General features: G+C 48.2%; 8 protein-coding genes across 8 annotated transcripts; 6 read left to right on the top strand and 2 right to left on the bottom strand.

Annotated features, from left to right (window-relative positions):
- Positions 1-376: 376 nt before the first annotated feature.
- Positions 377-2,465, top strand: TRV_01981 (HLH transcription factor (Hpa3), putative; the record flags this gene model as incomplete). The annotated part of the gene is made up of 3 exons (XM_003023884.1): positions 377-699; positions 759-1,651; positions 1,723-2,465. The coding sequence occupies 3 exons, from the start codon at positions 377-379 to the stop codon at positions 2,463-2,465; spliced, it is 1,959 nt and encodes a 652-aa protein (XP_003023930.1).
- Positions 2,466-5,206: 2,741 nt separating this feature from the next.
- On the top strand, positions 5,207-5,635 carry TRV_01980 (uncharacterized protein; the record flags this gene model as incomplete). Its single annotated transcript, XM_003023883.1, has 1 exon — positions 5,207-5,635. One exon carries the CDS (start codon positions 5,207-5,209, stop codon positions 5,633-5,635), a length of 429 nt encoding a protein of 142 aa, XP_003023929.1.
- A 1,187-nt stretch (positions 5,636-6,822) lies between these two features.
- TRV_01979 (uncharacterized protein) lies at positions 6,823-10,845 on the top strand (the record flags this gene model as incomplete). Its single annotated transcript, XM_003023882.1, has 1 exon — positions 6,823-10,845. The coding sequence occupies one exon, from the start codon at positions 6,823-6,825 to the stop codon at positions 10,843-10,845; it is 4,023 nt and encodes a 1,340-aa protein (XP_003023928.1).
- Positions 10,846-16,296: 5,451 nt separating this feature from the next.
- On the top strand, positions 16,297-17,823 carry TRV_01978 (PHP domain protein; the record flags this gene model as incomplete). The annotated part of the gene is made up of 1 exon (XM_003023881.1): positions 16,297-17,823. One exon carries the CDS (start codon positions 16,297-16,299, stop codon positions 17,821-17,823), a length of 1,527 nt encoding a protein of 508 aa, XP_003023927.1.
- A 214-nt stretch (positions 17,824-18,037) lies between these two features.
- On the bottom strand, positions 18,038-19,261 carry TRV_01977 (uncharacterized protein; the record flags this gene model as incomplete). Its single annotated transcript, XM_003023880.1, has 1 exon — positions 18,038-19,261. The coding sequence occupies one exon, from the start codon at positions 19,259-19,261 to the stop codon at positions 18,038-18,040; it is 1,224 nt and encodes a 407-aa protein (XP_003023926.1).
- A 721-nt stretch (positions 19,262-19,982) lies between these two features.
- On the top strand, positions 19,983-22,306 carry TRV_01976 (uncharacterized protein; the record flags this gene model as incomplete). The annotated part of the gene is made up of 2 exons (XM_003023879.1): positions 19,983-20,547; positions 20,700-22,306. 2 exons carry the CDS (start codon positions 19,983-19,985, stop codon positions 22,304-22,306), a joined length of 2,172 nt encoding a protein of 723 aa, XP_003023925.1.
- A 294-nt stretch (positions 22,307-22,600) lies between these two features.
- TRV_01975 (Ham1 family pyrophosphatase, putative) lies at positions 22,601-23,465 on the bottom strand (the record flags this gene model as incomplete). The annotated part of the gene is made up of 5 exons (XM_003023878.1): positions 22,601-22,690; positions 22,746-22,807; positions 22,873-23,087; positions 23,145-23,218; positions 23,286-23,465. 5 exons carry the CDS (start codon positions 23,463-23,465, stop codon positions 22,601-22,603), a joined length of 621 nt encoding a protein of 206 aa, XP_003023924.1.
- A 548-nt stretch (positions 23,466-24,013) lies between these two features.
- On the top strand, positions 24,014-24,517 carry TRV_01974 (3-demethylubiquinone-9 3-methyltransferase, putative; the record flags this gene model as incomplete). Its single annotated transcript, XM_003023877.1, has 1 exon — positions 24,014-24,517. One exon carries the CDS (start codon positions 24,014-24,016, stop codon positions 24,515-24,517), a length of 504 nt encoding a protein of 167 aa, XP_003023923.1.
- Between the last annotated feature and the right edge of the window lie 116 nt (positions 24,518-24,633).

Here is a 24,633-nt window from a genome sequence, read left to right as displayed (position 1 = left end):
TCTGCTCTGCCGCTCGACTCGACTAGACTCGACGTTGCTCGACATATCAGACATTCTTCCTTGGATCGCCCTGCCCGATGAACCGCTGCCCTTCGATCGCTCCTCGCCAGTAGACCCAGCGAGCCGGACGATAAAACGGTCGAGGTTGGCCTCCTCCGTCGCATGTCGCTTCCGCCCAGCCAGTCGCTGCCGATGCTGCTCCCTCGCCAGCCTTGAAGAACGGACAACCAACCTCAAACCACCCAGCTCTCTCTCCCTCTGCTTCAGATAGACAGCATACCCTCCCTACGCCTGCAGCATCTCCCCCCCTACAGCGCTTCAGCAGCGACCCCGAACACCGAGAGACCCTTTTTGCCCTGACCCGAATAGCATCACGATGGAGGCTTCAGTAGCCCACCGGCCATGGGAAGACAGCCGGCCTGCGCCCAACACCAACGGCCACAACGGCAGCCAGACAACCCTCACCACCCTACCGTCCATCTCGACCCTGACGGCGGCCATGCAGGTCGACAAGGCGCCTATACCGGTCGCTTCTGGTGAGAAATCACCTGCCCAGGCCTCCATGAACACCCTCGAACGAGACTCGGGCACCTGGTCAATGCCTCAGAGTACCCGTATGTCCAATTCCAATCTCTTCCCTTCTCTTCTCCCTCCCCTTGCTTCCCCCCTCTGGGACACACTCAGCACAGTTCATGGGTTGTATAGTCGAAAGGCTGGTATAAGCTAACACTTGTCACAGGCTCGTCGACGTATTCTAGCACCACGAACAATACCAATGGCTACCACCAGCACTCCTACCTCATGTCCTCGCAGCAGTCACCCAATCGGCTGTCGGGTGTCTCTGAGCCTCCTGCCGCTGCCACTGCCATCTCCTCGCCGGTCTCCAGCCATGCCTCGCCAGGCCAGAACCCGGTCCTGCCATCCATCAACCAGGCTATGGACCCTCACCAGCAACAGCAACTTCAGCAGCAGCAGCAGCAACAGCAACAGCAACAGCAACAGCATCAACAAGGCCAAAGACAGGACTACACCGAGTCACGCCGCAGCAGTATCGACAGCCGCATGAATCAGGGTATCTCAGCACTTCAGATCAACCCAACTTCGCCATACCATAGCACCAATGCGTCTCAATCATCAGTCGTCTCCGGCATGCCTCGAGACCGCATGAGCTATTCGCATCATTCAACAACTTCGTCTCGTTTCCCTCCAGGCCAATCGGCTAACCATCAACCACCTCTCTCACCCCTAGGCCCTCGCTCACAGGATCACCGTAGTCAATTCCCCGCCGGACGCACCGCCCCTCCCATCTCGTCGAATCCTCGTCCGGAAGAATTCCACGCTGATTCCCCCGTGCCTGGTCAGGCTTATGCCTTCCCCGATCCGAGCATATCGCACCACCACCATTCTTCCCTCAATGCGCAAGGCCCCGCGCCGCCGATTTCAAACAATCCCCGGCCAGAGACCTTCCATGCCGAGAATCCGGTGCCCGGACAGGCCTATGCGTTTCCAGATCCGAGCTTCAGTCGAGCGTCGACCATCTCCGCGCAGACAGACAGACCCTCAAACCAGTTCACGAGACGCCATTCCACCGCCGAATCGATGAATAGCAGCATCTATACCACAGAGTCGAGACTCCCAGCCGGGCAGCAGGGTACATATAACCAATCCAATAACCCCTAATATCTTATAAATTTGGATTTGTACTAATTATTCCATCTATAGAACTGCCCCAAAGTGTCCACCACCACTCTCTTCAACACCGCCAGGTCCGCAATATAATAGGAGAAGGCGATCCGAACGGTGCAACACCTTACAGTCGCACCCCCGAACTCCGAGTGACGCACAAACTTGCCGAACGCAAACGACGCAGTGAAATGAAGGACTGCTTCGAAGTACTCCGCGCTCGTCTGCCTTCCTCCCAAAACAACAAGTCAAGTAAATGGGAAACCCTCACCCGGGCAATCGACTACATCAACCAGCTCGAGAAAACAGCTTCTCAGTCCCGCGCCGAGACAAACCAGCTACGCATGGAGCTAGAAGAGATGCGCGCACAGCTAAGCCAGGTCCAATCTCAGCCTCAACAACCGCCGCAGCAGCAACAGCAGCAACAACAACAACCGTCGCTTACTCGACGGGCTAGCTTTGAACCATCCTCGTTGCAACAGCAGCAGCAGCAGCAACAACAACAGCAAATGCAGGTCAACGGTAACGGTGGTCTAACTCCACCACAGAACCCAGGCACGCTGTTCCAGACCCACGGCCACGTTCAGCCTCACCATAGCCACCATGCACATCATCAGCAGCTCCCGGCCGCACCACCACCAACACATAGCCACTACTCTCCCTCGTCCAACGTGACGCCGACAACACATGCCTCGCCAGACCCATCGCGGACACTGCCGCCGCTAATGAACGGATCCCTGGCCCCCATGCAGGGTGTCCAATATACCGACGAGCGGAGATAACAAATCCCCTCCAAACCAACATAACTATACTATACTATGCTCCCAACGCATTTATTCCCTCATTCTTGATTTCTTTCCTACTTGTTTTCCAACTATCGACATACCTACCGGTCTGGTCCTCACGACGTCTCAGGATGACTATTTCTTTTTTCTTTCCCCCCCCCTTTTACTTACCTCCTCCGCCTTTCTTCAAATATACATTCTTCGAGCTCGGGTTTCCTTCCCGCCTTGACCCCGTCGACGTCCGCGTCAGACATCTCATTTGTTCAATGTTTTGCGCAAAGATATCCATCTACCATCTTATCTACCGCCTACAGTTCCTCTTTTCTGGGCCTAGAAATTTGCTCTTAACGTCGTTTCCTTATACTTACTTATACCACCAACCCACACCACACCACACCACACCACTTCATTTCACTTCGTGATTGTCCTTTCTAAAACGTACTCTTTTACTACTCCCACCCAACCCTTCCATCCCTCGGACCCGACCTACAATCGGTCCACCTCCCGACCTAAATCTCGATATCCGTTCGTGTGTATGCTTTACCCTGCGAGTGACCAAAACGGCGTGCTTGGAGTGGTCTATTTGACTTGACTTGCTATGAATATTTGTTTTTCCCCTTTTATACTCGCTTGATTCCTTGGCTCTGGCTCTGCGTGTCTTTACACCTATCGACCAACAAATCTACCGACCAACCCATCTATTTATCTCTCTATCTACCTATCGGCTTATTTTGGATTTCATATACTCGCTTCCTTGTCTTTTTCCTTTTTCCTTTTTTTTTTTTTCCTATCAGTGTTATCGTCTCTTTTGGAATGGGAATGGGAAACATGCTTTGCATGTGGTTTCTACGGTTCGGTCTTGTCTTCTCTTTGTTAGATAGTCAGAGAGAGAGAGAGAATAAGAGAATGAGAAAGAGTACAATGACTGACTGGCTGGCTGGCTTGACTAAGTGTCGTTTATGTAGAGTGACTAAGAATAGAAGAGCCTTCCCCATGTTTATAGAGAGTCTGTTATTATACTAGATGCATTATACATTAAGTGGCAGCCTTGTTGGTAATATGCATGCAGGGTTTTTCATTTATACATTGTGACGGACGTGACTGAGTGCATATTAATTAAGTATATTGCTCCCATGTCAGGTGTCGGGTAACTACCTCGAGACTTCTTCTCTCCGTACCTTGACCTCCATCTAAGTCCAAAAATGTATAAACTATACCAATCACACGTCGATTGAAACATTGTTACATAGTTACAGATCCTTTAATTTCTCAAGGTCATCATGCAAATTTCGCGCGCTGGCCGTAGCCATCTGGGCAAATCCCGCTAGAAGCATACGTTAAAATAATGTCTTTGATAGTCAACGATATCCAAAGAAAAATGTATTAGGCTTACCATCAGGGGTCCCGTCCAGGACCATGTTGTGCATCTTCCCGTACAGAAATATTGTCGCCGGGCTCGTGTTTGAATCATTCTGGCGTGGGAGAGTCGTGGGGATGCGGAGCTGGGGATAACTCGATGGCCCTCCAATCCCAAAGTGCTGTGAGTCGTGGAAAAAAGTGACCTTGCACGTCTCATCCATGGCTCCACCAGAAATACCAGTAGAAGTTGACTCGTCCTGGGTAAGAGATGCAGCATGGAACGCCCTTCCAATATCTGTGGTAACAAGAACGTAGGCTTGACCTGGCTCACCGACGATTATAGGCACCTTGGTGGACGTCGGGACCCCCTTCACGTCATAGTTGGTGAAATCTCCGGTGACTTGATGGAAGTAACGACTAGCTGGCTTTACGAGTCTTGCAGCTCTGAATGAAGGGCCTACCGCCCGAGAGAAATAGCGAAGCATGCGGATTCCTTTCGATGGTATGTGGAGCGTTTCTGGTGAGATGGACAGGCAGTCGAGTATCAGGAGAAGTTAGTGATTTTTAAATTGGAAGACACTGGGTTTAATCCAACTCGTCCAATCACCGTAAAGCACGTGATATTAAATGTGATGATTAAGCTATTTCAACTTTCATCAAGGTTTCTTGTGGGGGCCGGCGCTTGTTGACCCAACACCTCCTCTTGCACTGTTGCATTTTGCAAGCTTCTGATACACGAATCCAGGGCAGGCAGAGGTCTTACATGACAGTGTGCTTCTTCATTTTTATTTCATAATTTGGGGGAAATTAATGCCGCAGTTCGACACTGTTCGGGCTTGTTGTTATTTATAGAAAGTTGTTCCTGTTTATTTATAGCACACCTTCTCAGAAGAAAGGCGCAGGCGGCACAGCTTGAGTGATGATCTTTCACGAACCAATCAAGGGCATTGTATCCGGGAGAACTCACCCAATTTATTTCATGCTTGGATAGTGTTATTGCTGGGCGCTTATGCCCTCAGTGCTATTGGGGAGGATAGGAGGTTTGATGAAGTGCTGTAGTTGCGGGTTACGTATATGAGCATTGGAAAATGGATACGCATTTTTCAGGCGCTTAACCATGGTAATCGTGGGACTCTGGTGCTCTTTGCGATGCGGCAAGAAATATAAATACACGCTCATGGCTCTTCCTTGATCTGTGTTAACACTATCTCTACTTATCCCCGCTTCATTGCCATTCTATATTCGAACACAACGAGAAGCTGCATAGCCCTTATCCTGCCTTAGCCATTACGCTCTCAGTTTATTTAGCTACCTTCTCCATTTCGAAGGAAAACAATTAGCTTGCTAAGATGCCACCCAAAACATTTCGCTTCTTGACAATGGTCCAAGTCCAACAACTCCATGCGAATTTTATCGCGGCCAACTCTCTTCCAACCCAACCAGGCCTGCTCGAATCCGCAATCCACTCTCCAATGAATCTTAAGCACTATGCCAAGCAGGAAGATGTGTTCCAGCTCGCTGCCAATCTCGCCGAGAAAATAATGAAAAACCACGCCTTCCAGGATGGGAACAAGCGCACTGCTCTTTTGGCTGCCGACATGTTTCTGAAGGTCAACGGGCATTACCTTCAAACGGTACCATTTGCCAGCGATTCAAACAACAAGGGCCTCACAGAAGCTCATGTTGCACTCGTTACGAACCGAATGAATGCGGAAGAGCTGGGCAGATACTACAAGTCTGTGGCGCGACCACTCATGGAAATGACCCCCGAAATTGTAGCTTACAGAGAGGCTGCCACCGAGCACTAGCTCAATATCTGTATAAGTCGGCATTATGGATTCCTCGACACATAAGCCTGTTATCTTGAGGTTGAACCTGGAGCCTAGTGCCCATCGTTTCGCCAATATTTGCAACTAGCTGTTGACATCTATCATTCTAAAGACGGGGCTTATTGATTTGAGATGTATGCTTTGTCATTAGTCTTTATTTTGGGCGATCGGTTTACATTCTATTGATATTGAGGTATCCTGTTAGTGTACTACGCTGTGTATTTATGCTTTTATCTTTATGAATATTACTTAGTATGTATATCTCAAACTAACAAATAGCAAGTGATCTTTTATACCTTATATGCCAAAACACAAGTTTAACAACTCTAGACTCGTCAAGATAGGAGGGGATTTCGTCCTGTCGAGATTTAGCCAATCACAATGTTGTCTAAAAATAGTTAGGGAACTTTTGAGTTAACTTTTACCCGGCGCTAAGAGAAACAAGCTGCAGCCAATCACATCGCAGGAAGCCCAACTCGAGTCGCTCAACGTCCAGGGGCAGCGATGCTTTTCTCCTCCTCGACCTTCCAACTGGCCCGCTGCATGCGGGAGAAGCAGCAGCCCCTTGCCCTGCACGGGCGGTTAGGGAGCTCTCTTCTGGCATTTGACAGGTCCTTGACTCGATGGCAGGCCGTCCAGGGCTCTCCACTGCGTTTCTGCAGAAGTTCAGGGCAGGGGCTTGATTGGCGGTGGATGATACCCCCGGCAAGCAAAGAGATGATATACATAGGTACAGGTCCAGGTTCCGTAGAAGAGGGAGTGATCTTCTTCTACAGTGATGGGTACTTGTTTCTTTTCTCCCTCTTGTTCTTTTCTCTCTTGTACACCTTCTGTACTCTGCTCTATTCTATTCACTCTCTTCTAGACACCCAGGCTGCAGCGCTGTGCGTTGATCTACAGTCTGGATATACATTCACACTCACACAGCTTCAAGTCTGTTGAGCTTTGCTATTCTTCTTTTACCATATATCTATTAATCACTATTCAGGTTGTTGTTTTTGTTTCTGCTGGCTATTGTCGCCATGACGATTGTCTGAATAAACATACACGTTCATTCTTCTGCTGCAGGATAACAATGAGACTGTCTGGACAAACAACAACAACATTATCAATAACAATTTACACTTCTCGAGCCGCCGTCGAAACCACCCAGGACACTCGCCACCATGTCCAACAACCCTTTTACGGCTTCCTATGGCCAAAGGCGTGATGGGCCCAAGCCGGCAGAGCTACAAATCCCCCAGATACCGAATTTCCCACTCTCGTCCCCCATACATGAAGAGCTACTCACGCCGTTCGATGATCTCGACTCCTCGCCGGACCCTTCAAACCCATTCACGTCGCCAGAGGACGCGAAGGAGGAAACATTTAGCTCTAACAACCCGTTTTTGAACCCCAAGGAAGGTCTAGGCGGCATATCGAAACTAAAGGGCCGCTGGGGATCAGTTAAACAACCAACTCGCGTTAATGTGACAAGAAGGTCGCCCAAGCCTGGCTTGAACTTGGTCACGAACTTTTCTTCGCCTGGTGCGCAGAGCAGGACGTATCAATGGGCTGAACAGCAGCAACAACAGCGGCAGGACCAAGATGGAACAAAACATCTCAGTGAGGTTGCTGAGATGGATAGCCAGTCTATATCGACATCTAGGTCTCTTTCCAGGACAAACTCGAAGAGTCTACGAATAGATACTTCTCAACTCAAACCAAGATCAAGACCTGCACGCGTGGAAAAGCGTCAGTCTGCTCGAAAAGGCCCTATACGGCTGTTCCAGAAACCTCTTTCACCAGAGATAGCTGTCTCACCGTCCGATAGACCTATTGTTATAGGCGTGTCTGTCCCTCTAGGCTCACCGGCTGCTTTAGCGTTTAGCTCGGATGCAAGGTCCACTCCGGGAAGAGCGAATAGTATACATAGCCTACGCAGCCACGGAAACACCCCAGTTACTCCAACTATAGTTGTCACGCCTGCCTGTGAAGAACGACACTGGGCATCAGACAAGATGGAGGAGGCCGTACCACCAAGACCTCGGCCAGCGTCAAGTATTTACTCAACAGCCACTCCCCTGGCAAGGGGTGTTAACAAGGTGGAAGATATCCCTCCAGTGCCCGCTCTTCCACCGCCAGGAGCCTATGGTGGACAGGGGATAGATGATCCGTTTGGAACTATGGAGGCGATTTCAGAACGGCGAAGACGGGTGCTTTCATCCGGGACTTTGTTCGAGGAGGAAGATTCCCCGTCAAGACAAATAAATCGGCCACGATCGTTTTCCAATAAAGAAATCAGCCGTAACGAAAGCGGACTTGTTGCATCTACTAGCCGGTTCAGTTTGGAGACCATCTCTCCACGTCGACGATCTGAAGGTTGGTGGAACTACCTTCTATCTCCCTTGCTATCTCGCTCTAGTACAATGACTACTATCAACACCCTTCACCGTAACGGATCTCAGGGTGACGACGAAGGACCTCCTCCTGTGCCAGAGTTACCAAACAACACACGCCTGCAGCTTGCTATACCAAACAGGCACGATGAGCCAACCCTCACAAACAAGGAATGGCGGGACAAGCAAGTTTCCGTCTTTTCACCCATCACTCCAGAAACAGCCACGGAAAAAGGGTCTCCCTCCGTTAAATCCCCTGCTTCAGGCTGGCGAGAACGGTTGGTTTCTGTCTTTTCTCCAATCACCCCCGACAGTGCAGGTACTTCCAAGGAGAAACGTATACTAAGCAACGTCACTGAATGGCCGGGCATGGACCACTGGTACTTCCAACAGGAGAAAAGCCAGATGAAGGTTGATACTGGAAATCTTACCCTCAACACCACTGTGAAAAACAAGGGGAATGTCACTACTTCACCTAAACACCGTGAAAATGAGGAGCATCGGACATCGCTTTGCTCCGCCGTCACGTCGCAGTCAATTCCGTTCATGATGTCGGATCCATCCAGTCACCATGCGAGTGTCAGCACAGGTGCTAACCATAGTTCAAGAAATATCGCCAATAATCAGTCCTTTGCCAGTTACAGCCGGGGTGCTACGAACAAGGACTCCAACCCAAACATTTGCAGGACTAATTCCCACAAAGATCAAAACACGAATAACCCGTTCTTTCAACAGTTTGTCGATTCTATTCGAGGTGAAGACGGTAGAAGACGCTCTGACTCTGCATCTACCATGATCGAAGAGGATGAACCCGATATTTCTCCCAACGTCCGCCATGCAACTGCCACCCCGATTTTTCACCACACCATGCCTACGATGGTAGGAACTCGTGGCCCGCCAGCTCCCATAGCACCGCCAGCAGCAGCTCAACGAACTAGCGTATCTAGCTCTGGATCTGATTCTTCATGTTCTCCCGAGCCAACACCGGAGAGACCAAAAAATAAGATTGCGGGTATAGGAACTATCAAACGTAAGACGGTTCCAAAGTACCATGCCATTCTACCACCAGACAGACAATCACCACTGGAATCACCGGGCCCTCTCTCTCCAGAAGCTCAAGCCACGTTGAACTCCGGCGGTATCCAAATGAATGATGTTCCTTTACCACGTCGGCCGGATAGGACGTATCTCCTACCTGCAACCAACGATTTCCCTCGCCACCCAAAGGTATCCCCAGTCATAATGCAGACACCAATCATCCGCCAGACTCCCAAGATAGGCATCACCAAAAAGGATGTAAAGTCCAAAACAGTGATACAACAGAAAAAGGTGACTCGTAAGGAGGTTGTTGGTCAGGACAGCAGCTTCTGGCGTGGCCAAAAGTGTCGATGCAAGCAGGGGTGTGCTGGGAATCGAGACTGTGAAGGTAGAAGAAAAAGACGGAAATGCTGCTGGATTATCATCATCTTGATATTGCTATTTCTTATCGGTTTAGGTATCTTGTTAGGCGTGTTGCTGACGAGGAAAGGTCCGGGCCAGAGCCAGCCTCCAAGACCCCCTGGCTCTGGACCGCAGCCAACGCCTGGACAAGAACCGGGACAGAAGATGGAAGACGATCGGTGGTTGAATCTTACTGGTTACCCGCCTATTCCAACTGGAATATCTACCGTTGCTGGCCCGAGTGCTGCCAATATCAACTCGGGCTGTATTGCACCAACAAGTATGTGGAGCTGCTCTTTGCCAAAGGAGATGCAGGACGCAAATAAGCCGTTTGATGCGGACCAGCCTCGGTTCAAGATTGAAATCAAATTCAAGAACGGGACCTATCAGCATAGCACCACCATAGCAGATAAAGGGAAGAGAGAGGTACCTACCCTTTCCAACCTTTTCGTCCTTGGAAACTGGGCGAGGAGACAATACCCCCTTGAACGAAGAGACGAATTTACTCCATCTCCAGCACCACCTAGTGTTGAAGAGCAATCATTTCTCGGAAATACCACTGACAAAACCGCCGCTCCATTCGAGGGAGAGGAAACGCCCTTCTTCGTAACCGTTTTAGACACTGCTCCGCCAAAGGGTGTTCCTGGAACAGGAAATAGCGCTCGATTCCGCCGTAGTGAACCAGAGGGTTTCCCTGACCTGTCCAAAATCATCCCTCCGCCAGCTCTTGATACAGATGGCACAGCTGCACCAGCAACTCTATACCCATTCCCTTCATCCCAGCCTCTCCGTCTATACGATCGAGGCTTACCAACAGAACATTATGGGTTTTACACGTACTACGATCGATCTATTTTCCTCAAATCCTCACGCCCCATAGGCGATGGCAAGGAAACTGGGAACATCCCTAGCGATCTCGACGGTGGCTCAACGAAATCTGCTGCAAGTGTACAGTGCACATGGGCACAAACAAGATTCCTCGTCCAGATATGGACTCAAGCATCTAAAGCAGGACTGGAACTCATGTCACCATCTGGTGATCCCGGTCCAAAACCACCATCCTATGCAGAAGATTTTAGACGGCCCGGTTCCTTGCCATACCCGATCACAATCACGCTGGATAGACATGGCGGTGACCCGAAGAAGAAATTCGTGTACTGCTATGGCCTAGATGTGGGTGGGAAGCCGATCATGACAAAGAAGAAACTCCAGCTTGAACATCGTGACGTTGGCGGCGTGCTCGTTAATCCCGCACCGGGAATATTCAACATCTCATCTTCATCGAAGAACAGCAAACGAGCGGATGTCCCTGGAATAGACGGCGGATCAGGCGGGTGCCACTGCGAATGGAGAAACTGGCTGAAAGCCTAGACCGTAAATGATTATGTTTTGACGTTTTAACATTGTTTGTTCGAATACCCTAAGATTCTATTACTATTCTGCGTTAATCGTTTCTGATATTGTCTTTCTGCTCACCTTTTGCACTAACTGTACATACGCAGACCCCGACGCTTTCCTATGTCTTTCTTTTGTCCTATTCTTCCCCTCCCCATTGCATTGGCATTTTGGACATTGCATGTTTCATGGACATGAACCTCACGGAGCCGGAGCCTGGATTTTTATCCTGTCTGTACACATAGGTGGCATACACGGGAGTTTGGGTTTACTATGTTTTATGTGTTTTAGCTTGTTGACTGATAATGTACGGAGTAGAGGATAATAATGAAAATGACTTTGATGTTTGAAGATGTGCCCTCGGCGTGGTCCGTTGGATTCTATAATTAGCTATCGTAGTCTTCAGGGGTAACTCGATAACTTGGCCAGAGAAGCGTAAGTTAATGACAGCTGTGAATAATCACTTCACCGTTTAGCTTGACTCTCCCAGGCCTTCTTGGGTGACTGTTTGGAGTAGTTAATCAAAATGTTCACCCCGGATAAGTGAAACAGGGGCTTCAATGCCTGTCTAGTGAATGGATCCCAGTGACGTCAGGGGGGATGCGCCAGCTATAAATTCGCCCAACTTTCCGCTCCTCGAACTCCACGACCTGACATCAAACACACTTACTTCTCTACAACTGTTCATCCGGAGGACCGCTATATCCTAGCGTTCAATATTCCAGGCCTAGGATAGATACAACCAACTAGGCTACCACAGGGCACCACAGGGCACTAAAGGAGCATGCCTTACGATGGAGAGGCCGTCATGTCAATAGTCACTGGCCCAATTCCAGCCCCGGGTCCAGAAAGGAATAACTAGTTAAGCCCACGGATGTGTGTTACCACAACGGGAGTGTTTTTTGGCACTCTGCCTTGGCTCCTTTCTATCGTAGCCGTCGTGGTATCAAGGATTTCAGCGCAGCCCGCGCAAACCATGGACGACAAACCGGGTATTTTAACCACTTGCGACAAGCTGATTCCACTTCCCTCCAGCCTAGGTTGAGGCCTGGGACGCCGATTCGTGCATACACCTCTTCTTGTTCTTCCCGGCCCACTTGGGCCTCGACGGGGGTGATAATTAAACCCATAGCGGCGGCGACTGGGCTATCAGACTCAACTATCAGATTCATTGACCAGATTCGGAGGCCCCTTATTCAATCATCTAGTGAGTGTTAATGCACTTAATAACTAACTTGCCAATCCTTACGGGGGCTAACATCTATTCAAAGCAATGCCGTGATGCCTGAAAAGAGGACACTGTCCTTAGTAAACGGCAAAAATCTCCAAATATGCCATGGTCAAGTGCCTACTAGTCCAGCGTGCTTTGTCAATGATATAACGACTCTCACTGCAGCCTATTAACTAGGGGGTCTCCCTCCCCTTTTTGGCCTAGCGGTTTGATATGCTTGTTCAAAGCTATTGATCAGACTTCCAGAGGGAACACTTGCCAGTAGCGTATGGAAACTCCCCAGCTATACTTGTCTCAAGATGTTTCAACTTGATTCTGCAGGGCCAGGCTGGGTCAACGATTTCGATAGCAAGCATTGTGATTAAAGGGGATATAAAATATTCTAGACTAATGAAATGCAGTTACTCATGGCGGTTCCATGCTCATGGACATCTCGATCTTACGCCACCTTCACGCCAGACCAGCGAGGATCGACTGCTAGAGAGAGCATTAAAGAGAAGTATGGCTTTGGATAAGGCCATCATCCGTGCAGGTGATCACTGCTTTTGTCAAGACCTCGTCGTTCGTCCACCAAAAGGGGTTTCGTTGTTCGTTTCCCAGCGAGTGACTATTGTTATTACGCCATTTGTTTCACTTCGACAGGATCAATTAAAAAGTCCCGTGGCTCGGTAGTTAAACAGGTTCAAGTCGGACATTTACAAAGCTGGTCAAACAAGATTTTCGCCATTCTACAAATTTCGTCACGAAGAGGACCGCTACTACATGACTGCACAGACTTTGAGTTTGCTCTCTTCCTGGAACCCCCTAAAATCCGGATTACCATGAGTAAGAAGCGAACCGGCATGCTAGATCCCGCTAGCATGCTTAAGTTCACTTCAGGCTCTAACCGTCATGAGTACCAATAAATTTGCACACGGTTGAAAGACTCTATGACCTGCTGCTCCATCACTACTCCCTCTATATACCCTGCTGGAGTTTGTCGTCAAACAACCGGATGCTTCATTTACGTCAGTTGAGGCCTCATTTTGGAGGCTTCTCTTGATGCCAAAGGATGGCTGGAAGCAAGACCGGCCAATACTGCAAAGATTGACCAGAAAACTCCCAATTCTATTTTGAAAGGTTCCCTGCGACGACAATTCAACATGCTGGTGGACAAAGTAACTGACTAGTTACTGGAACAACTGGGTTAAGGATACAAACATCAATACCTTAGTCGGCACCTCGTTTCCCAGAGTTGCCAGTTGGGTTATCCGAGCAAAGCAGCGGTTACTCCCATTTTGCTGCTTAACTCAACAGAGGCCTATGAAATCCATATCACGACTTGGATACTACGTCCGGGGCCCATCTACAAGCAAATTCTTTAAAACGCCTGTTTTTGCTAGTTTGGCTGCTTTTTGTCATTGGAACGATGTTCCCCGATGGCTTTACGAGTGTTCGTCCTTGGTGCCCCGAAGTTACTGGTGACCCCGATGGCACTCAAAAGCACTAATTGGTTTTACAACCCATCCACCAGTCAGATTGGAAGGAGTTCTATTTGGTAAATGATTGAACCCCCATGACGTCGCTGCCTCATTCGGAGTATAGCTTCGGCTTGCTGATCACTAGTGCGGGCTCACTCGTTTGGCTCAGTCATTTTGATAAAGCACCTACGACAACTACATTTGTGCATTGATTGCATTGCGGACCGTAGCATGATGAACAGCATTGCTTCATGATTCCCATTTGCTCTTATTTCGTGAATTCTGCGGATGTGAATTACAAATCAAAGGCAGAAATACACATCTGTTTGATACAGCTATGTCAGATGGAATCACTAAGCAGGCGATTGGTCGCTATGCTCGCTTGGGACAAACTCGCATCATCAGAGTCTATTCCGTCGCCTTCTACAGCCGCAAAATGACTACTATAGAGAGGAACTATGGAACCCACGACCACGAGCTACTCACCATTATCGACGCCGTTAAGCACTGGCGTTACTTCATACATGGGGCTGCGAAACCTACTCTACTCTTTATAGATCATAACAACCTCAAGCCCTTACTTGAAACCAAGATCCTAGCCCGTCGGCAGGCCCGCTGGGCTCAATATCTCAGCGAATTCGACATACATATTCTGCATCACCCAGGAAGGCCATGTCCGGCATGATTGCAGAACTCGACTGAGGAATCTTTTTCGAAGGTAAAGACAACAGAGAGGTTGACCTTGGTAAGTGGGCTATTAATCCGAAGACCATGCAAATTGTTAATTTGGACGGGGAGGTTGAGAAACGTAATGATCTGGCCGTGATCTCGCAAGCAAAGACGATGCATGATCGTTGCGTTAGCATGGCACAGCCAAAAAATCTGTCAATGATATAACGACTAGGGGTCTCCCCTTTTTGGCCCAGCGGTTTGATAAAATCATACAACAATTCCAGGTCGACACTCCAAGATTCCAAACCAGCTATTCCAGATGAATAACTATAAGGGTGCAGATGAGATCGAAGAAGAAACCAGGTCGAAGAGACCACCACGAACGTCTGTGACTGTCTGGTGATCCACGGCGATGTCCCGCTCACCGACTTGCAGAAGGACTTGCAGAAGGGAGTGTGAGACTGGGATTGATCCCAGGTATCCCTGCCATGGGACGACCTCCATATTTTCAATTTACATGATACCAATCAACTGATGGAGGATTTTGTAGCTTCTTCCCGTGCAAATACACCAAATTGCCAAGCTGGGATCTCTTGGATCTCCAGTGGGCTCTAAGAATATTTACAATCTTGATATCCCCCATAACATTGACGAGGGTGATAGCATTGGGATTGATTCTGTAGGAGGAAGATAAGGGCATTATCAATTTACACGACGGAATTACATTCTCATCCGTCCACTACGGCTCCTCTACCTGCAAGTTCCAATGGTTGCCAGCACGATGAGCAGCTCTTATTGCCTTTGTCCGGCTGATGGTCCGAAACGAACTTCTTATTCCACCGGAACAGAGAATACTTGACCATGGAATAACTTAACGCTAAGGTTATTCCTAACGCATATCCGTTACCGCGACAGGACGACATCTTGGATGGTCTCGGCGGCTCCGTTATCTTTTCCTCGATGGATATTACGAAGGAATTTTTTTCAGCAACCTGTTCACCAGAGAAGACACATGGAAGCTAGCATTTTCCACGCCGCATCGTGGTCACGAATGTTTCACAGTCGCAGTTATAGGTGTGACAACATCGCCGGCGTTCTTCCAGCACAGAATGGAACGTCTACTTACTGAGTGTCAAACTTCAGCTCTGCCTACCATTAGTGTGGGCTCACTCCTTTTGGTGTAGCGGCAGACTTTGACACTGAGTTTCTATAGTCATTTGTGCTAGTAGTTACACATTGACGACACCATAGTATACTCCGGCCCCCTGACGTACACCTCCACCATCTAGACCCCGTTCTGTCAACACTACAGGCAGCAGGCATAACACTCTCTGAACAAAATGCCACTTCGCATATAAGTCTGTCGAGCTACTTGGGCACCACGTCAGTCGACTGGGTGTCGCGACCCAGAATCAGAAGGTAGCTGCCATTCGCCAACTGCAGTTCCCAACGACACTACAGGTGCTCGAGACGGCCATTGGCTTATTCGGCTACTATCGACGATTCGTCCCCTTCTACTCGGCTATTGTCTCCCGGTTACCAAAGTCGAATTGTGAGGCTTGTAGGCTAAAGGTATTGCGAGCCTAGAGACGAATCAATGGTAGAACGTATATGATAGATTGGCTAGTGAGTTCACGGCGAGCTTTGCAGCCTCTTAATTTGTGCCAGATGCACATGGTGACTATGGAATTTTTATATAGACATATAAATATTGATATAACATTGACACTTAATATATCTATTTCTTTCCACCAGTGCGAAATAATTATATTGCTCATTTTGTTATCACTAGCTATTGCACGTTTGGATATGCTACCGTATAACGACTTCGTAGTAGTACTCAATTTCTCCCCTTGCTGGGACAGACTCCGATACCTGGTACAGGCGTGCTACTTTAGAGAAACCGGGTTGGTGGATAAGCATAACTATACGAGGTGTTGGAATGTGGAGATCCTTTGTATACGAGCCCGATCTATATAAATGTCCTCCAAGCGACTAGATCCACCTACAATATTTTTATGCGCCATCTCCTTATACAATCGTACACGATTCCTGTGAGTGAAAATGGTGACCTGGGTCCTTATATCCTTTGCAGTGCTCATATGTGCAGCTGTGTCAACTGCCTCTGTAGATACCAATCTCCTATCGATTCGCGGCCAACAACCCATCCATTTGAATTTGACCGGCCATATACCCGCAGAAAAAGTTCTAGACTTTGTCTTTGTGGACTTTGATGTTCCCGAAGGAACTACTTCAATATCTGTGCTGCAAAAGTACTCATTGAAAGGAAAAGGAAACGCCCTGGACCTTGGATGCTGGGACCAACGAGGCCACCATCTTGCTCTGGAGGGGAACTTCACTACTGGATTCCGAGGATGGTCCGGCGGTGCAAGGGATAACTTTACTATTACCCCTGAATATGCGTCCCCTGGATACATTGCGGGTGCGATCCAACCTGGTGTCTGGTCCGTAGCTCTTGGCCCTTACAACTCAGTTCCTCAGGGTATTGACTACGAATTGAAAATCAAGCTGGGTTTTGAGCCCGTAAAGTCCTACTTTCAGCCTGCCTTTGCCCCAAGCCGTATAGATAGCAGTCTGTATATGAACGAGTCTGGGAGCAATATCGACCAGCTAAAAAACGGGCATGGACAGCCTGGTTTACAATGGTACCGAGGAGACTTCCACATTCACACCATATACTCAGATGGCAAACAGACTCCCCAAAGAGTTGCGGAGCTGGCTCAACAAGCCAACCTCTCGTTCTTCTTCAGTACCGACCACAACACGCAATCCTCAGGCTTGATTTGGGGTGCCGTTGCTCCACCTTCTTTGCTTGTCGGAAGAGGCATCGAGGTGACCACCCGTGGCGGGCACTGGAATGCACTGGGCCTCAACTGGAACGAATGGGTTGAATTTCGTTATAAGGGGGACGACAGCACTGCTATATCTCAAGCGGTTCGACAGGTCCAGCGCCAGGGAGGCCTTGCGGTCGCTAATCATCCATTTGCTAACGACTGTCTTGCGTGCGATTGGTCGTTTAGTTTCGATATCATGGATGGACTGGAGGTCTGGAATGGAATTTGGAACGATTTCGATAGGAAGGCCGTGGATAAATGGCACAGTATGCTTGTTCAGGGGTCAAGGGTATTCGCTATCGGCGGCAGTGACTATCATAGCTCCCCGTCTGCAGTCGGCACGCCTACTACCGTAGTTCGTTCAGAGAGCCTGTCAACGGCACAGATCGTGGATAGTCTTCGCCATAACCGAGCATATATCGTTCGTGACCCAGGTATTGATATCCAATTCACCCTTAGCCACCAGGGCGAGACAATCCATATCGGTGATAAAGTAAACAGTGGGAAGGAAAATAAGATCCATGGTCCGATATCTGCAGTTCTGGAGGTGAAGGGACTCCCTGCGAATGCCGTGGCACTTTTTATATCTGATAAAGGCGTTCTTAGACGCCAGACTATCTCCCAGGCCGATCATGTTCTTCATGCCAGAGTTGATTCAAAGCACTCATTCATCCGCGTGGAAGTCCAAGATCCGACTGGCTCTATGCTAGCCATGACAAATCCAATTTGGACATAAAGTGGTGTCAAATAAAGCTGTTCGTTTGTAAATCTATTGGGAAAAAGAAGTGAAATAGAGAAACGAGTGCCCTTGGAACTCAGAGTACTCAGTTAGGTAATAAAAGTTGATAGCCGTTGAATCTAAAATATCTCACATAGTCAGAGAACGCCTGCCTTTGTCATTATCCATGCCACACTCTGCAGCTATCACACTCATTAAAATCCTAATCCACCTACTCTTCGTCCACATCATCTATGGTTTCTTTATCCTCCCAATCTTCAGCATCATAAAAATCATCGTCGTCGTCATCGCTATCACTTTCTTCCGCATCACTTCGCAAATCTATTCCTTTAGTAGCCTCGCGAATCTCATCAATTTCCGACTCTGTGTCGAACGATCCACGAAACCCCTGACTCTGCATATTTTTTTGAAGCTCTGCAGGAATTTCGTGGCCAACCTTCTCTATGAACCCATGAATCACATTGTCGGCTAAGTAACTACCCTCGCTGCCCCACGCTCGGGTCAAAGATGGTATCATCGAATCCGGAAGTTCACTTTTGACCACGCCGACAGACTTATGGGCACGGTAATGAGATATCATGGCAAGTATGAAATGGAAGTAGAAATAACGAGCTCGAGGCCTGGCATCAGTGGCGAAGATCAATTTTTTCTGGTGTAGTTGTGCAAATGTCATTCCACAGACGGGAACGTCTTTCAGGCCCGAGTGATCAAGAAGAATAACTTGCCACTCTCGTGGCTCACTCGTAACAGGGCCATATGGTACAATCACAACTTGGTATGCATCAAAAGCTTGTTCAAATTCGGATGGAAGAAAAAGACCGTTTCTTGCAGTATTGATCTCTCCATGGACATCCTTCCCAAAGATGTTGTCCATTGCTTGTTGGCCGTAAGACAGTGGGAATATGTGTGCTGCAACAAAATATTGTCTCACATGCCAGCCTCCCGTCAAGACATTGCAGTAAGTTGTCTGGTTCCCTAGCTGCTTGGACCCGTAAGCCGCCTTGATTGATGCGATGAAGTCGTTCTGCTTGTCTCGGGAGGTTTTTCCTCGGATACTGAGAAAGAGGTCAACATATGCTGCTCGTAGCGTAGCTCTGTTGTTGGTCTTTGGAAAGTTTAGAACTTTTTCTCGCTTTTGATATCGTTCTTCTCTCCTCATAGCAGATCGTCGTCTCTCCTCTCTTTCCTTTTTCTGTTTCAAGTACTCCCGCTTTGCTTGTTCAAATGTATGATCTTCGGAAGAAAGCGTTTCACTTCTACGTTGCCATACCAAATCCTTGACAGCATCCTCTGTATCTAGAACTGTCTGCGTTGTTCTCCAATACTGAGGCGTATCGTATATCTCTTCACTTGATTGCTGCCTAGCACGCCTGTAGGCTTGACGCGCGGATTTGATGAGCTCCTTATGTCGTGCGGCTCGCTCTGCTGAATCCATCTTGACTGACTAGTAACGGTAAGCATAGCACTCATAGAGACAGCGCAAAAAGCAACTTACTTGCTCAACTACTACTCAGAGGCACAAGTAAAAGCTGATAAACCTGGCAAGCTAAAATAGACCCTCAAGTTGCTAAACGACAGATTCCTGAAGTGGCTGCTTCCCGGAGGAAGAGAGAAGGAAAAAAGTAGTGAGAGGTGAGAAATGGCCATATTTATATTTCTTAAAGGAGCATACAAATAGTCAATTGCGTCATAACCAAACAAAGCACTCCTTTGTCCTGTGTTTCACGTGACCCATTGTCGCGGTTAGAACCCATTTTGGTTGAAAGAAAAGTTTGTTTAGCGCCTGACGAGGCTGGAGGACAAATCTTTTCGCAAATCAAAAGGCTTCCTCAAGTGAAGTGGAGATCCAACACAAACTTTAAAATAGCTTACGTAACAGCACAGACTCTTGTAATGACGGGCCTGGTCCACTCGGGTCCAAAGCGATGTCACGTGCCGTCCAACGCCTAGACCATCCTCGACCTCCTTATCCAGATAAGGGAATATAAACACTCAATGCAAACATTCACAAGTGTGCGAAAAGTTCTTTTAAGAGCTTGATACACCACCCACGACTCCCCAAACCCCCAATGGCCACGGTGGCGGAGTATGATCTTTCGCGTCTCTAGCATCTCTAGTTTCTTAAGCTCCAGTTAATCTCATCAAACCGCGCGCCAATGCCAGCAGACCGGCCAACCAGCCAGCGCCGCCCTTCATCTTCTCCATATCTCCTCTCTCCAGGCGGATATGACGAAGATGCTACTACCATACGCGCACTGTCCGATCAGGAATCGGACTCTGAAGATGACCAGCTTATGGAAGCTTCCCGAAGTACCCTCGACCTGGTACAACACGACCGCACCGTTCTAGAGGAGGAAGAGGAGCGGGAGCGGCTGTTGATCAGAGCGAAGTCGAGTCCAACAGATGGCCTACGAAGGATATTTGGGGCCAATCCCCATGACAATGGGAGCTTTAGTGTGAAGATTGGGAAACGGGACCGGAGCAGGCGGCGGAGAAGAGAATTAGCCGCGATGACGAGTGATCGAAGGAGACGAAGGAGCTCTGCGCAGAGCAACAATGATGATATGACTTTGGGAGAAGATGATGAATTAATGTACGAAATGGAGGAGGGTGTGTGCAAATCTATTGACTCTGATGACGATTCACGATCCGTATCAACCATAAGTTCCATATTTAGCGATTTGGACCCTCGGGATATCGGAAGTAGAGGCTACTGTGGCAGTGTGAGCAACTCGGTTCATCGACATAGTAACAAATTTCTGTACTAACTACACTTCTTTCTCTGGTTCAGGACTCATCATGCCGGGTGGTTTCGCTAATCACTTCCGCTATACTAATCCTGTTCTCACTTTTATACCTGGGGGCTTACAAAGCGTCGAGCGGCTATCGGACATCCCACCATCAACCTCCCAATACTATATCCAACGGCACCTCGCTATTCCTACCCACCACTATTCTTATTTCTCTTGATGGATTCAGGGCCGATTTTCTTACCCGCGGCCTCACGCCAACTCTCAACTCCTTTATTGCCAACGGAATATCGCCCAAGTATATGCTTCCAAGTTTCCCATCTGTCACATTCCCCAACCATTTCACACTGGTAACTGGCCTCTATCCTGAGAGCCATGGAATCGTGGGAAACACATTTTGGGACCCCGAGTTAAAAGATGATTTCTACTATACAAAGCCTGAGAAGAGTATGCAGCCAAAGTGGTGGACAGCTGAACCCATCTGGGCAACTGCCGAGAAACAAGGGGTGAAGACTGCCATTCATATGTGGCCTGGGTCTGAAGCGCACATAATGGGGATCGAGCCTACATTTCTGGATAAATACAATGGAAGTGAAGCCCTGCCCCGAAAAGTTGACCGAATTCTCGAATTATTAGACCTCCCAGGAGAGAAGGATGCGGATATTCCGCCTGCCATTACGCAGCGGAGACCTCAGCTCATTGCGGCTTATGTACCGAATGTGGATGCTGCAGGGCACACCTTTGGCCCCAACAGTACTGAGATTAGAACAACGATTGCCAACGCTGATAAAATGCTGGCTTCTATTCTTCAAGGCCTGGAGACAAGAAATTTGACTGACGTTGTTAATATTGTGGTTGTATCCGATCATGGGATGGCAACCACCTCAGTGGACCGCCTGGTCCAGCTCGAAGACCTAGTGGACCTTAATTTAGTCGAACGAATTGACGGCTGGCCCCTTCGAGGGCTTGTACCGAAACGAAAAGAAGATATCCAATTATTATTTGAACAGGCAAAAAATAACACTGCCTTCATGGGATTCGATGACTACCTCGAAATTTATACCCGTGAGACTATGCCGGAACGTTACCACTTCTCGAAGAGTGATAGAATCGCACCATTATGGATAATCCCTAAGACTGGTTGGGCGATTGTCGAACGGCCAGATTTTGATGTAAAGCTGGCTCAAAAGGAGGGGAAAGCCTACCATCCGATGGGGATTCATGGGTACGATCACGAACATCCGCTTATGAGAGCTATATTTGTAGCTCGGGGCCCTAGTTTTCCGCACAAAGCAAACAGTAGAGTCCAAGAATTCCGTAAGTCATTACATTCATATACTCTTCAAGATCTGCTTGCTAATGGTAATCTAGAAAATATCGAAGTATATAACATAATATGCGACTCACTGCGAGTCCAACCTCACCCTAATAACGGCACATTGCGCCTTCCATTAAAACCTGTCGGGTTACACTCTGATGGGAAAAGTTCTCCCATCGAAAATCTAGATGACCAAGATCCCCCTAAATCAACCTCATCTAAAACTCCAGTTTCCACTAGATCTCCTCTTCCACATCCTACTGCAGCCACAGGAAATGCTGGCATTCCTCCTCCCCCTCCTCTTCAGACAACTCAGCAAAGTCAGGGACGGCCTTCTTCATTTATTGACAGGATAATTGACAAAGTCAAAGGCTGGACAGGTGACCTCCTCAGCTTTGTTGGACTGGGGTGATATATTTGTTCTCTTTTACCCTAATTCTCTTGTTGAGCCCTTTTAACCCTATTCATATATACCCGGTTCCGTTAAATTCTTCGGTTCTTCATCTGTGTTAACGTTTGATATAATGTTTGTTTCTTTGTGGGCTGTGGCCGTCTTTGGATAGCTGATTAGCATGTGCATTATGAACTTTGTGATATTTGCCTATTTGACTTCTGAAACTACAGCATCTTAAAGAAAAAGATGACAACATAAGCTGGCCCCCACGGTAGCTAGTTCTTCGGTCGAACACAGAACTATTAACTCGAACTAGCTATCCTGAGTCTCTGACTGATACTCATCTCCACGAAGCCATGCCTTGAGTTTCTGCAATGCCTTGAATCTCTCAGATACCTTATTCTGATAGAATTAGAACAAGAGTAACTATTTATGACCATAAAATGCATAAGCTTACCTTCTCTTCAAAACTCATCTCAGCATAAGTACGCCCTTGATATTCGAAGATCGGGTCAAATGCTAGTATCGCAATGTTTCTTAGCTTCATATTTCTCCTTCATAGATATGGCTATGGCAACACATACCAAAACCACCGCTCCCTCTCTTAGGTACAATCACCCCATCTGTATAACCATGGAAGAGAAGTGGTTCAGAGCCTGGTCCGGCAGAGTAAGCATATATGCAGGCGGTTCTAGCAGACTTATCGGGGTACGCTGCTAATATATTGTATAGCCCGTCGTTTCCCAGGCTAGAGAAGAAATGTCTTCTGGTATAGGGTAATACAAGGTAAGTAGATATTCTATATTCATACAACACCCGCCGATATATGGGTAGAGGATGTAGCAAATAGACTTACATATAAGGTCCTGGTAAACCACCTAGGGCATTAAATTCAAGTCCACTATCCTCGACCAGGACAGGGCCGCCAACCTAATAACTATATTATTACTGAGGACACCAAAAACTGTTACATAGAGCAATATGAATGTGCTTATACCGCATCAGCTGCTTTCTTGCATTTGTCTCGTGCAATTTCTTCCAGTGAGCCCTGAATTTCTGGGATATCAATGGCTTGACTTGTAAGCTCGATTGCATCTCCCAAAATTGCCTGAGCCTCCGCCAACTTGCTCCTATTTCTGGTGACATAGTTGAGGGTCTTGGGCTTAGAGAGAGCCATGGTGCTGCTACTTTGGTCAGCGAGTGGACTGGCTCTCCTATATGGACGTTTTCAATCCATCTTCCTGAACCAACAATTTGGTCACCTCCCAACTCATTAACTAGGTACCCCGCCAGCTGCACAGGGGGTTCGTTAGTTGTACTTAGACAGAGCATCCTGATCCTCCAGGGAGGTACCTTGTTACGCTCTAACGAAGCCGTTCCAGCAACCAGTAAATGGCCACTGCTGCCTGGTATACGGCACATCAAGCATTCAACTAGTTAAGCATATTAATTGAGCGGGATGGTTTGAACTAAGAATGCCAGCTCGAGTCTCGCCAATAAACAGCCGCTTCATGCCTGGAATACGATATCCATGCTTTCTTAGGCCTTGCTGCCTGGGGACTAACGTGTGTGGCGTATATTAAACACGAGGGGCTTTCATCTATAAAATCCAACCCAGCTCCCTTTTCCTCACGATACCACCAGAATCATCACGATATATTTCCAAGAAACGCCCTCAAATATCCACAAGTCAAGTCAGTTATAGAGTGAACCAACGACACCAAAATGACCAGCTTCCCTACTCAAAAGATCCATCCGTGTCTCTGGTTCGACAAGGAAGGCCTCGAGGCCGCAAGACTGTATACCTCCATCTTCTCCAACAACCCTCACTCCAAGACCAAGGGGGACTCATACATCGTCAACGAAGCGGCTATCACCAACGAGTCGGCGGTACTTGTCTCTTTCAAGCTGGGTGGCCAGGAGTACTCGGCTCTCAATGGCGGACCGCACTATAAGCATACCCCCGCCATCTCCATGTTTGTGAGCTGCGAGGACCAGGCGGAGGTGGATTATTTCTGGGACGCGCTGGTGAAGGATGGAGGGAAGCCGGTGCAGTGCGGATGGCTGACGGATAAGTTTGGCGTGTCCTGGCAGATTGTTCCGCGGGCGCTGATGGTGTTGTCTGCGGATGAGGATCGGGGGAAGGCGAAGCGGGTTCAGCAGGCGATGATGAAGTGTGTTAAGATGGACGTGAAGAAGTTGGAGGATGCGTATAATGGGGTGCAGTAGATGCCTGTTTGTCTGATAGCAGTCAATTAAACCCTTTTGAACACTTGGGCTACTTAAGTGGTAAATGATATACTGGTAATCTGATAGAGATATAGGACTTGAAAAGGGCTTTACTT

The sequence above is a fragment of the Trichophyton verrucosum genome (assembly GCF_000151505.1).
Source record: "Trichophyton verrucosum HKI 0517 chromosome Unknown contig00188_1.f1.exp, whole genome shotgun sequence".
NCBI lineage: Eukaryota > Fungi > Ascomycota > Eurotiomycetes > Onygenales > Arthrodermataceae > Trichophyton > Trichophyton verrucosum.
This window is presented reverse-complemented; position numbering and strand designations above follow the sequence as displayed.